Source organism: Balaenoptera physalus (assembly GCF_965194825.1).
Source record: "Balaenoptera physalus genome assembly, chromosome: 5".
Taxonomy (NCBI): Eukaryota; Metazoa; Chordata; class Mammalia; order Artiodactyla; family Balaenopteridae; genus Balaenoptera; species Balaenoptera physalus.
This window is the reverse complement of record NC_138884.1, coordinates 47,799,625-47,813,425: the sequence shown is the minus strand read 5'-3', so window position 1 is coordinate 47,813,425 and position 13,801 is coordinate 47,799,625. Positions and strand designations below refer to the sequence as shown.

General features: G+C 38.5%; 1 protein-coding gene across 5 annotated transcripts in view; it reads right to left on the bottom strand.

Moving 5' to 3' along the window:
* Nucleotides 1–1,088: 1,088 nt before the first annotated feature.
* GPAT3 (glycerol-3-phosphate acyltransferase 3) overlaps nucleotides 1,089–13,801 on the bottom strand; it is a 60,746-nt gene continuing 48,033 nt past the window's right edge. For all 5 annotated transcript variants that reach the window (XM_082463266.1, XM_082463262.1, XM_082463265.1 and 2 more), the window contains 6 exons: nucleotides 9,794–9,909; nucleotides 8,889–8,944; nucleotides 8,255–8,340; nucleotides 7,251–7,379; nucleotides 6,668–6,747; nucleotides 1,089–2,335 (listed from right to left, as the gene is read on the bottom strand). In XM_082463266.1, coding sequence (XP_082319392.1) covers nucleotides 2,224–2,335; nucleotides 6,668–6,747; nucleotides 7,251–7,379; nucleotides 8,255–8,340; nucleotides 8,889–8,944; nucleotides 9,794–9,909 — 579 coding nt within the window. In that variant the 3' untranslated portion in view covers nucleotides 1,089–2,223. The remainder of the gene's footprint in view (nucleotides 2,336–6,667; nucleotides 6,748–7,250; nucleotides 7,380–8,254; nucleotides 8,341–8,888; nucleotides 8,945–9,793; nucleotides 9,910–13,801) is intronic.

The following is a 13,801-nucleotide window of genomic DNA, read 5'->3' as shown; positions in this document are numbered from 1 at the left end:
GGCAACCTCAAGGCTCAGTGAATGAATTTGTACAAGGGTTAGATGAAAGTTCTTATCTAATGGGATTTTTCTACCAAATCCTGCCTACCCTTGATATCCCAATACAGTTACAGAAGACTCAGGAATACACACAATATTTCGGGCACAATATTTCTAAAGTGGGTATAAAATAATATTAGGGAAGGCAAGTCCAAAGAAGGAGTTCTAGGGAGCATAAGCTAAATCTGAGCAGTATTTGCTTTCTAAAAATATGTTTTCAGTAACATTGTAATTCCTAAAACAACCTGAAAACTGGTTGTGTCAGTCAAAGACTTACAAGAAGGTTCTGATTAAAATAGCATTCGATTTTCTAGTGAATACATGACAGCATTATTACTTTCACAGTGCCCTTGGAAAGATACATATTATCAGTGTCCAAACAAAACAGCTGTTAGTTGTTCTATCAGCTTTTCTGAGAACTGACCCAATAAATAAAATGGATTTATTAATTCAAGCTATACTGAATATGAAAAGGAAAAAGGAAAAGGAAATCTTCTGAGAAAAAACAAATAAGACAAAGAGTCACCCCAACATACGTATTTGGATTTGCTGATTTTGGGTCAAGCTCACCCTCAGGAGAGTTTTTGTTTGTTTGTTTGTTTTGGGTGGGGGCAAAGGTTAAAGCAAGAGCAAAGGGAAAAGTTGGGAGGAAGTGAGAAGAGAAGAGTAGCTGACCAAGATGGTCACCTGTTTGCAAATCTTCTCTTGGGATCAAGCCCCTATAGCTTGATAAGAAGAATACACACTGATAGCGCTGGGGCAGGCCTACCTAGAGTCAGTTAAGAGAGAGTTGCCTGAGTTCACCTGCAGAAGAACGGAATCCAAGGGTCAGAGTCCAGACAACTAGGCTAAAAAAAAAAAAAGAAAAAACACACCAAAACCAGCGGTTCATGTTTCACATTTCCCAGATGTTCCAGTCCCAGAAAATCTAACTCTGTCATTGAAATGAAAAACAAACAATCCTTGTTTGTAATGAGAAAGAATTTAACTTACTCAAAATCAGAAGAGGGTAAGAGGGTGGAGGTGCAGGGAAAATAATGCAACAGACGTTTAGAAATATAGAATTTATTTATATTCACCGTAAGACAGTGTCACATTTTGTACATGGTTACCAGCAGAGGAATAACACTCTGATTGCACTATATTGCTATCAACATTGCTTATGCTGTGGAGTCGGGAAACACTTATCGTCCCCTTTAAAAAATTTAAGGCTCAGTTTCCAAAAGGTAATTTTACCATTTATTTTCCTGTTTAAGGAACTGGGAAAGTTCTGAAATAAAGGACAAAGGGGTGGAGGGGGAAGGACAGTGCCACACACTTCACTCCTCCTACCCCCGCTGAAGACACTCAGTGTGACCTGTGGTTTTGTCAAAGGCTCCTCCTATGTGAAATGTGTTTGGTTACAAGATCAAACAAATCAGTAGATGGGAGACGCCTTAGGTATGTACCTTTAGTAAACAAACGGGAAAACTAAAAACTTTATCACTAGTTGCTGGCTAACATATGTTTATTTGCAAGTTGCCTGCAGAGAAGTGTGCACACATAGTCACGTGGACTCACTTTCCTTCGGTAAAGCTCACCAAACAGGATGTCTCTTCTAACACGCTAGTAAAAAATATTTAATTTCCTTTCAACTTCCAGATCAAGTGGCCACAAAGCTGTCCTTTCTCCTAAATACTGTCTTCCGTTTTTCTTTTCAACCTTGTAGTAGAACAAAACCATGATAGTAACTCAAACTGGTGTGTAATCCCTGTTTCAGTGATTAAAGGGAGTGGGAGGAAAGAGCGTGAGAAAGCTGATCATGAACAAAGTTTGGGGTATTTTCTTGAGAATTACCATATCAACGAGTTCCAAACACGAGTTCCCAAAGTGTTTTAGAAGCACGTTTTCCTGTACAAATATTTCATTCAATCTACAATGACGTCATCATTTTACAAAAGAGAATCTGTTCAAACACAGTGAACTACCTCACAGTTCATGAGGCTAAGGCTATAACAACAACAAAAGCCAAAAAGGGCACCGTGGGTTCTGCCTCTGGCGTAAAGAGGTAGAGACAATCACTCAGTAGAAAAGATTAACAATAAAAAACAAAAACGGTAAAACAAAACAACACGCCCTCCCCTCCAAAAAATACTCCACCACATTCCATTTCTAAGGACTAGTTCTGGAAAGCCTGGGTGGCATTCAGTCTAATTCCGAGTTGAGAGATCCGTTGCCCACGATCATCTTGCTGTAATTCTTCTGCTGCTCTTCCTTATACGTGTCCTTCACCTTGGCTCTCTTCAGCCCTCCATCCCTGAGAATAGAAAGACAAATAAATAAAAGATACTCCCAGCAGTGATTTAAAAGGGTTACCTATTAATACATGCTGCACCGTGCCATGACATTTAGCAGCTGGTCAGCGATGAGGCAAAAAAACACTGGATTTGGAAGCAGAAGGAACCAGATTTCAATCTCTGCTCTGCCACTCAACCAGACCTGTGTTACTTTAAGGCAGGAACAATCTCTCTGATGTCTGATTAAAATAAAACAATCTCTCTGCTCGGTGTCTTTTTAGAAGTTAGGGCTGCTATATTCAATATTTGGATACTGTATTAAAACTAGGATTGTTTACCTATCTTTTTCCCCAAGGAAAGTAAAGTACTAGGTATTTTTAATCTAAATCGACCTATATCTTACCAGAAAGCCATATGGGAAATTTTAAATAAACACACAAGAAATGGTGAGGATACTGAGTATGTGTGGGTAAACTCCTTAAAGAGAAATGGGTTCGTCATTGTTCACATCTAATCCTACGTCTAACAAGTCATGTTTTGATTCAAACCACTATATTTCAAGTATTTATAATCTTCCATGTTCCAAAACAGACTCAAAATAAAACAAGCAACAAAAACATAAACTGCATTCAACCAATCATAGTGCCTATGTAAGCAGCATTCCTTAATTCAGAGCCTGTGAATCTTTGAACTCTCTCCAGGGTGGAGAAAACAGACCTGCCTGGGTTATAAGTATTCTGTGTGCCCTTCCTTCTTTGGACAACACAAAGAAACAACAAGCTGGAAGAGCTGGAAGGGGACTGGACTGTCAGGGCCACTCTCTCTCTCCTAATCTCATGTTTCAGATTTTAACTCCTAGGAGAGCGTGGACCAAGAACTTGCTTACTTTATACTCTGCCTGTTTAATTTTAACCCAGCTAAGCATGAATGTTTACCAAGTGCTCTCTAATGATGATGAATGGATCATAGGTTAGACAGTGAACTCAATGCCATGAAGACAGAACTTGACCTACAAACAGACGGCTGCCTGAGACAACTGCCATGTCCTGGCCTCTAAAGTCAAAACTAAGACACGGCCCACCAGGAGGTCCTCAACTTAAAAATAGACTTCGGTCCACAAATCTTCCAGGGGGTCAGTTGTAGGAAATTTCCATGAAATAAGGTTATAAGTTGTCTTTAGGTCTCCAGAATTGTCCACAAGAGCCTCTTTTATCCACATGAGCTGTCTCTTAACTATTCAGAGCATTTATGTGAATTCTGAATAGTAAGAACTAGGGAAGGGAGGGAGAGACAGAAGAAAGGCCATTCCTCCTTTCCTGAGGTCCAGGCCAAAACAGATAAAAATTCACAGTCAGCAACATTTGTCCTTGAGCATCCTGACATTATTTTTACACAATTCTCCCTCCCAAGAGTTCCAGTAAACCTCACGCTGCTCTGGGCATCCCAGCTGTGACTTGCCACCCCTAGAGACTTTAAAGTTTTACCCAATTCCCCTTTGCAATGACAGCAGATCTTAGTTCTTAAGGAGGGCAGCAGCTGTATATAAAAGCCACTTTAAGATGACACAATTAAGTTCTCATTTAATCTAGGGGAAAAAAAAAATCTAGACATGTTAATTCATATCCAAATGACAAACACATCTGGAAAGGCACTGAGCCTATTTTCTTTTTAAAGAAGAGGCCAGGTAATTAAAAGTAACTTTTTATTATAAAACTGCAGATGGCCTGATAAAAGGAAATTTTAAAACTCTGAGGATCATTTCTGCCATTTCGTTCAAGCCAATCTGACTGGGAGTCTGTCCTGGAGCTAACTCCCTTAGGCTATTTTTATTTTGCAAGGCTTTCTTCCTTTCCTTGGTATCTGAGGCTATAGATCCAAAGCTCTAAGCTTTTCATAATGGCTTCAGGGCAGGAGCAGGGCTGGGATGTCAGGTAAGAGGAAGGGGGATAAAGAGTAGAAAACAATGAACAAGGAAGAGGAAGCCTGATACACATATGAACATGGGTCACCAGGACATCTGTAAACTAGGACATTGGTAAGCCTGTCATTTCATGATGGTAGGATGTCTGCAATTTTGTTTCACATATTCCAGTTTAGAGAGTGTAATACAAATATTAGTCTTAACCTGTCTTAACCCTAGTCTTGACTTTAGGGCCCTAAAGTGAGTTGCCCTACATCAAGAACACATACTCCCAGAGTGGTCAACTAGGCATTTAATCAGCAGGCCACCCTCCAGAGGTGCCACTATAAGGTTTCAGCTATCTTGATCTCCCATCAACTTCCCAAGGTTTGTTAATTAGCATAATGAATTTTAGAAATGGGTTTTCACTGTAGAAATTAGTAGTTTGTTCATTAGCATGACAGATGCCAGAGACAGGCTTTCCTAGGTGAAATTAGTTGTATTCAAGGTATGCGAATGGATAAAATATTTTAGAGACATTCCCCACCCTTGCATTAAAGGGTATATAAGAATCTAGCCAGGGCTTCCCTGGTGGCGCAGTGGTTGAGAATCTGCCTGCTAATGCAGGGGACGTGGGTTCGAGCCCTGGTCTGGGAAGACCCCACATGCCACGGAGCAACTAGGCCCGTGAGCCACAACTACTGAGCCTGCGCGTCTGGAGCCTGTGCTCCGCAACAAGAGAGGCCACGATAGTGAGAGGCCCGCACACCGCAATGAAGAGTGGCCTCCGCTTGCCGCAACTAGAGAAAGCCCTCGTACAGAAACGAAGACCCAACACAGCCAAAAATAAATAAATAAATAAATTTTAAAATGAATGAGTCAAGTTTCAAAAAAAAAAAAAAAGAATCTAGCCAGCCCTTCTTCCAGAGGCTTAATCCCTAAACAGTCCTGCGTCCCTCTGCGGTTTCAGAAGGCTTTGGTTGCCTGGCTGACAGCCTGACTTGGTGAGCCACATCCTGCTCCTACAACATTACCAAAATTGTCTCCGATGAACTTTTCATGTCAAGTGTTTTCAAAACACCAAAAAGACAGCAGGGACTTTATTACACTTACAGGACTTGAAGTATGGACTATTTTGTGCCAGTTTGCAAATCTTATGTCTGTGTGCGTGTAAGAATCAATCTCCTATTATAACCCTCACTGACACAGACTAAATGTTTGTGTGCCCCCCAATATTCATGTACTGAAGCCCTAACTCCCAATAATATGGCATTTGGAGATGGGGCCTTTGGGACCTAATTAGGTTTAGATGAGGTCATCAGTGTTGGGCCCTCAAGATGGGAATAGTACCCTTATAAGAAGACACACAAGGGCTTCCCCGCTGGCACAGCGGTTAAGAATCCGCCTGCCAATGCAGAGGACACGGGTTCGAGCCCTGGTCTGGGAGGATCCCACATGCTGTGGAACAACTAAGCCCGTGAGCCACAACTACTGAGCCCATGTGCCACAACTACTGAAGCCCGCACACCTAGAGCCTGTGCGCCGCAACAAGAGAAGCTACCGCAACGAAGAGTAGCCCCTGCTCGCTGCAACTAAAGAGAAAAGCCCGCGTGCAGCAACGAAGACCCAACGCAGCCGAAAATAAATTAATTAATTAAAAAAAAAAAAAAGACACAACAGAGAACTTCCAGCCTTCAGAACTGTGACAAAATAAATTTCTGTTGTTTAAGCCACCCAGTCTATGGTAGCTTGTTATGGCAGCCTGAGCAGACTAATACTCCCATCTACATTCAATCTTGCTCAAAGAAACAAAAAACTGAAGCCACAGATATCCATACCTAAAATATTTCACTTATTTCCTGACAAGTTTTTAAGTTTTCTTTAATATAGTTATAGCTGGAGTTAAATATGGACAAGTCTGTAAGTTGCCCCTTGCCTGCCAGGGTCCATTCCTCTCAATCCATTCCCACTTTCTTCTTCAGTGAAAGAACCCTAAATTTTAGCTTGACACATGGCCATGCATAACAAAGACTACATTTCCCAGATTCCTTTGCAGCAAGGTGTCAGTTCAAACAGATACAAGTGGGAGTGGCTTGTCCAACTTCCAGCCTGTGCTCTTAAAGACATGAATGTGTCCTTCTTGTTTTAGTTCTTCCCTGCTAGCCATTTTGCTGTACTCACTAGGTAGAGGTGGAGCAGCCATCTTGGACCCTAAAGTAGAAGCACACTGAGGATGGTAGACAAACACAGAATGAGCTGTTATAGCAGTCTAGACTGCCTATGTTTACGTATGGGAGATGAAATTCTATCTTAGTTAAGCCATCGTTATGCTGTATAAGCCACTGTCAGTGTCAGCTAAACCTCCAGCTAACAAGCCTAATAAATGACATTATTAAAAGTTGAGTTCTTTTAATTTAAAAAAAAGTGATAGTACTTCTGAAAAATTTCTTACCAAGGAAGCTCAGTCAACCCTCCTTGTATGGCAATAGCAGACTTAACCCGGTTAGCAAACTGGACTGCATCTTCTCCTTCCTGGAAAAAAACAATCACAAGTACTTCCTTAAGATAGAGTTTTCAAATAATGCTTTCAAATGTCTCACAATCATTTAGATTTGTTTTAAAGTATAAGATTCATATTTTAGCTCAAATATGCTCTATTCTGAATCATAGCAAATATCATTTGTTCTATCAAGAAAATGCAGTGCTGTATTGTTTAATATTTTTATCATATGTATATATGTTTATTATGCTCTATATTAGCCTTATTCAAGATACAAAATTCCACAATATCTGTAGGTTCAAGAAACCAACAGCAATTGTAAAAACTATTATGGAAAAGAGTCCCTGAATATAAAACCAGCTTGATTTTGAAGACAGCTAGGTATATATACTTTTTAATGACTAATGCTGAGAAAGCAGAAAGTCCAACTGTAGCTAATGTAAGGAAGGGAGACACCCAGGTTTTCAGGTAAAGGTTTTCTTGCCTTTATCTGACTAGATAAAGCACCAAAGACCAGCTGTTATCTATGGCATACCTCTCTGGTCATGGGGGGCATGTACCACACATCACAGACAATGGCCCAGCTGGTCATCACTCGAAGCAGGTAGCTCACCATGTTGTATTTACTACTGTTCCAAAATGCGTCACCAAACTGAGGATTATACTGAGAAAAGAGAAAAGAAAATGCATTCCAGTTAGGAATTAAGAGACAGTTTCTCTTATCCATGTCAGTGGATGATAAGCCAAACATCTCTATCAGACCCCCCAAAAAAGAGAAGCTACTTCACTTGACAGAAAGGATCCAAAGAGCAAACCAGATGTAGAAAACAAATTTATGGTTACCAGGGGGTAAGAGGGGGAGACAGAAATTGGAAGATTGGGGTTGACACATACACACTACTGTATATAAAAGAGATAACTAATAAGGACCTACTGTATAGCACCAAGAACTCTACTCAATAGTCTGTAACAACCTATATGGGAAAGGAATCTAAAAAAGAGTGGATATGTGTATTTGTATAACTGATTCACTTTGTTATACACCTGAAACTAACACAACATTGTAAATCAACTATACTCCAAAAAAAATTAAGAGAACAATTAAAAAAACTATACTCCATTAAAAATTAAAAAAACAAACAAACAAAACAAAACCCAAAGAGCAAACCAGGCCATATAACTCCCCTGACTAGAGCCAGAGAGCACTGATACAGGAGGGTTATTGACATGACTCTTAAATATCTGTCTCCCCACTTAACTGGAAGGTGGGTGAAAGGAGGAACAGTATCTGTTTTGCTTATCATGGTGTCCTCAGTACTCAGACACTGGCCTGGCACACAGTACCACCCCACATATCTATATACATATCTCAATAGAGAGAAAAAGTGATCAAGCAAATGGGGTAACTGTAAACAATTGGTCAATCTGAGTAAAGAGTACACAAGTATTCCTTATTCTTGCAAATTTTAAGTTTGAAATTATATCAAAATAACATTACCAAGTCACTGCCCTCTTTTGCAGGGGGTGAGGGTGTTTTACCTTAATTGCAACTGGATATATGGTTCCTCCAATTTCAAAGCTTCCCTTTTTAAACATCATGACTGAAGTATTGTTGATGCAAGTTCCTATAAGGAAATGGGAGTAGAGGGTGAATATTTTTTAAAGCAGTCATTTTTAAAAGGAATCATTTTGATATAAAATAATTTAAAATATTCAAGTCATATCAAATTACAGATTTTTTTTCAAAAAGAAAAAAAATTACAGATATTTTAGTATCATTTTACAAATCAATTCCTGCTTAAGTAGTAGTAATTCGACAGTTCTAAGCAGGTTTAATAACGAACTTTTACTTTTTTATTGGCTACTCTAAAGATACAATTTCCTCACAACAGGTGACAATTTCAGCACATCTTAAAATAAGGACTTTAAAAAGTTATGGACAATACCTTTCTAAGTTAATTACCCAGAAACAACTTCTAAGGTCAAAAAGGTACCAGGACTTCCATCAAATCTCAAAAGAAAGCAGGGAATTACTAGCTCAGAGGCCGTCTCATCCCTACAGGACAGCATAGATCTGAACTAAGAATGCCGATTCTAGAACAATCCAATTCCTCATATACTTTTGGTACTTGTTATCAACTAAAGCTTGGTAATAAGCACTGCCCCTTCTTACCTTCAGGAAAGATTAATATGGGTAATTTTTTCTTATCAGCAATATGTTCTCTTAGTCTGTGAAGAAAAACAAAGGATCAAAATTATACCTTAAAAAAGAGAGAGGTGGGAATCCTCTTTGGTATTCTTTACTCTCTACTAACACAGATATACTTGTAAAGCAATAAGGAGGAAAGAAATAAGATACAAGTAAAGAAAATAAACTCAAGTTGGTCCCTTTCTAAAAAAAGTGTAAAGGCTGGTAAAGCTGAGATAGAGAGATTACAGCTGCCAGAGTATATACCGTTGCTCAGTAATCTCAAGATGGGGAACAGTTTTCTAACCTTAAAGAGATTTCAACAGGTACTTTCCATTTTACTTTTAAAAGCATGGCCCACCTTCATCTTTACAGCAATGATCAGAGTGCCTTCAGTTAAAGGCCTCAGGCAAAAAGCTGTTTCCAAACAAAGGTTTCTGGTAAGCAACTGTACCCCAAGCCCCAGAAGTTCCTTCTCCTGTTCCATAAATAGCATTAGCTCTGTCTGTCTCTACATGGATTTAAGTGATAACGGTCATTCAGCAAACACTTAATCCACCATCTATTTATTCAGCCAACTGTTACCAGTTATTTACCTTCAAGGTAGTAATCTTCAACTTTAAAAATTCAGTGACTGGACTATATCTAAGTCATGGCAATGTAAATGTATGGGCCTTCTAATCTCATCATCTATCCCACTATGACTACAGAATTCAAAAATTTTTAAATCTAGCTAAGACAGGTGATTCACCAGAAAAGGCCAACCACAAATAGAGCTCCATATGTTTTAGTTTTAACCTTTAGTACTGCTCTGCCTTCTTTGGCAGGAAGACCAAGGCTTAAAAGATTTTATGCTACCCCAATGGATACTGTGTAATGATGCTGCTTACCTCTTAGTAACCAGATGTCGGTCCTTCATTTCTGAGCGTTCAAACCAGACATGTGGACAAGCCTTGACCATAGCTCTCTGAATAATTCCCATCAATCCACCATGAACCTGGCCAACCTAGAAGGACCATGAGAAAAAGGGGAAAATGCAAAGGCACAGTTGTCCAAAGAAAGCCTTTTTTTCTTTTTAGTACCAGTAAGTTCCTATTCCCCACTCAGAGAAAAGACTGGCCTTCTTCTACTGATTGAAGTTCTTAGTCTGTTCAAAGGACATGACTGGCCAAATATAAGCACAAAGTATTCTTTAGTAGCGCCTTTGAATTTTAAGCTATGTTGCTATACTAGCTTTACTCTAGCTTTAAAAAGTAGAGGTCTTTCAACTCAGTCAAGATAAGGGAAATACAAATTAAAACTACACTGAGGGACTTCCCTGGTGGCGCAGTGGTTAAGACTTCACGCTCCCAATGCAGGGGGCCCGGGTTCGATCCCTGGTCGGGGAACTAGATCCCACATGCATGCCTCAACTAAGAGTTCGCATACCACAACTAGGGAGCCCAAGTGTTGCAACTAAGGAGCCCGCCTGCTGCAACTAAGACCCGGCACTACCAAATAAATAAATAAATATTAAAAAAAAAAGAAAAACTACACTGAAATACAATTTCTGACCCATCAAATCAACAAAGATTCAAAAGCTTGACGATGCGCTCTAAGCCAAGACTGTGGGAAACAGGCACCATCATGCATTGCTTGGGATGAGGAGATTATAACACCCATAGCAGGAAATTTGGCAAATTTATCAAAACTACATATACATTTATCCTTCAACTCAATAATTCCAGTTCTAGGAATTTACCCTGAAGATACAGCTCCAACAAAATGGAAATATATATATACACAAAGTTATAACTGCATTATTTGTAATTGCGACATATTGGAAAATACCTAAATGTCCAAACATAAGAACTTAGATGAATAAACCATGGTACATGCACACAGTGGAGTACTATACAGCTAGGAAAAGAATAAGGTTGATCTCTATGACTGATAAGGAGTGATTTCTAGGAGATATCATTAAGTGAAAAAAGCAACTGCAAAAGAGCAAATAAAGTATGCCACCTTTCATGTTAGATGGAAGGGGAAGTATACACATGTACTTGTTTATCTCTACAAAAAGAAAACATACGCAAAACCAATGTAGTTGGAAACCTACAAGGATAGGAGGGAATGGGGTAGAATGGACATGGGTGGGGTAACTTCTATGAGTGTAGTTTTTTGTCTAGTTTTGACATTTCAAAGCATATTAATGTCTCACAAATTTAAAAAATAAATCAACAAGGATGCAACTAGCAAAGTGAAAGCAAATTTAAACAAATGAACCCAACTGTATTTCAAATGAATAAAAGGACACTGAAGGAAGGGGGAAGAAAAAAAAAATCTAAGAAATTTACAAAGATAGTATTTGACCACATCTGCTCCATTTTGGGTGGGGTACCAAGAAATGCAAAATACCCTGAATTTTTTTACATTTTTTTCTTTTTGTAGTAAAACAGGTGAAGCAATTCTGAAGCAATTTTAGATGTATTATAGGATTGAGAAAATGAGTAAACATGTTGATATTGTTGGGAAAAAGGGTATTCACTGTGAAGAAAAGGGAGATACAAATATAGGTTGCGGAAAACTAAGAAAGAACTTGATGAATTGAATGAATTGTTACAGACTCAGATTTCCAATATTATATTAGCATTACACATAAATATGACATATAAACATATTAAAAATAGAAATATTTTACACACATTTTTACATAGAGAGAGAGAAAGCAGCACATGAGAATGTAAATAATAAAGCAAATGGCGCAAAATGTTACCAACAGGTAAATGTGGATAAAGGGCATATGGATGTTCCATGCAACATTCTTATTATTACAATTTCTCGCTAAGTTAGAAAATATTTCTAGATTTTAAAAAAAAGTAGAGAGCTTTGTTTAGGAAGGAAAAAAAAAAAAAAAAAACCTCTGAAAAGCCGCTAAGAAGAGATCTTGATGTATAGTTTATATTTAGCCAAAAGAGGACAAATACAACCTCTGGAGGTTAGCTATACAGTTCCTCCCACTTCTGCCCTCTGCTGCCTCTGATTTAAATCTGGTTGGCTTAGAAAGGATGGAGACGGGGGGAGGGAGGGGGGACAAAATTAGGTGAAGAGGATTAAGAGGTACAAACTTTCAATTATAAAATAAATAAGTAATGGCATGTAATGTACAGCATAGGGAATATAGTCAATAATGTTGCAATAACTTTATATGGTGGCAGATGGTTACTAAACTTATACTGGTGATCAATTCATAATGTATATGTGTTGAATCACTATGTTGTACGCCTGAAACTAACATAACATTGTACTCAACTACAATTAAAAAATTAAAACTAAAAAAATAAATAAAGAAATCCAACTGGCTTTTGGTTTCTATCACTCAACCCATCAGAAAGTTCGCAGGTTCTATGCTTTTCTAAGCCTTGGCTAATACTGTAAATTATACAATTGTATACTGCACCTGTAATTGCAGTTATATACGATCAAGAAGCATGGAAGATGCTAACAAAATTCTGAGGCCCTCAGTCACAAATGAATTATACTCAACTCTTTGTTGACCAGGACAGGGAATTAATATTGTATCAGAAACACAAAATCATGATTAGGCAAGTTGGTTAAGACGCTTGAACCTCTGCTTTCTCAACTACAACATCTCAGCCCTAACCCCTTTGGATTACAGAGAAGGTCAAACACAATGGATGTGAAAGTGCTTGCGCACATAAATGCAAGGAATTATTATATACACCCAGAACTGTGTGGGGTCTATCCAGGATTGTTAACATGAGGGTTTCTGGAAGGGCTTTCTGGGGTCTCTGGATGGGCTTTCTGGGATCCATAAACATCTTGAAATTATACACAAAATTTTGTTTGTATGATGCAAATGTATGTTGTTGTTTTTCTAAAAAAAAAGGATACATAAATATTAACTGATTGCTAACCTAAAAAAGGTTAAGAACTACCAATTCCCATTAAGTCTTTTCAGAGTGGTGGTTAAAGCTTCCTTAAATTCAGAAAGAGCTCCACAACTTAGAGAAATTTAATAAAGTGTTAAAATGTGGTTGCCCAAGAGTTATACATCTGAACTTGTATCTTACACAGATTAAATATCTGGCAGTGAGCTAGGAGCTTCTACAAAGGTCTTTAAACCCCCCTTAATGACTGTATAAGCCACAGATTGTCAGCTACCAACACACATGCCAGCACTCCCTACTTGCCTATCTGCAGCAGACACTTAAATCAACAATGGCTCCCTTCATGTGCCTTCCTTTCCAGGAAAGCACACCAGAACACGACTATCAGTCATAGGAGGAGGGGACTCAGAGGTACAAACTACTATGTAGAAAATAAATAAGCTACAAAGATACGTTGTACAGCACAGGGAATATAGCCAATATTTTATAATAACTATAAATGGAGTATAACGTTTAAAAACTGTGAATTACTATGTTGTACACCTGAAACTTATATAATACTGTACATCAACTATACCTCAAAATAAATAAGTTAATTAATTAAATAATGGCTCCCTTCAAATGCCTTCCCAGGAAAGCACACCAGACCATGACTATCAGTCACTGGAGCTGACACGTGAAATAAAATCCATCTGTTCTCTCTGAAGCACAAGCCACCACCATGAGATATGAAAAGAAGATTCCCCAGGATTCCTCTCCCATTATTCTATTCACACGCCAGCTTAGGGCATATTTACCGCCAGCAGGAAAGAACATCTTTAGTGATCCTCCAAATTTTACTTGACATATACATAAAAGAGAGGAAGGAAATCTTGACAAGTTCTTCAGGGTGACAGAAAACACCCTTTGAATTGAAAACATGCCAGAAATGCCACAAAAAGTCTTCTGAGGTGTCTGATTTTTACTGTGGACTTTGTGGTTTGTTGATGGGTTTTGTTTTTTTTTTCT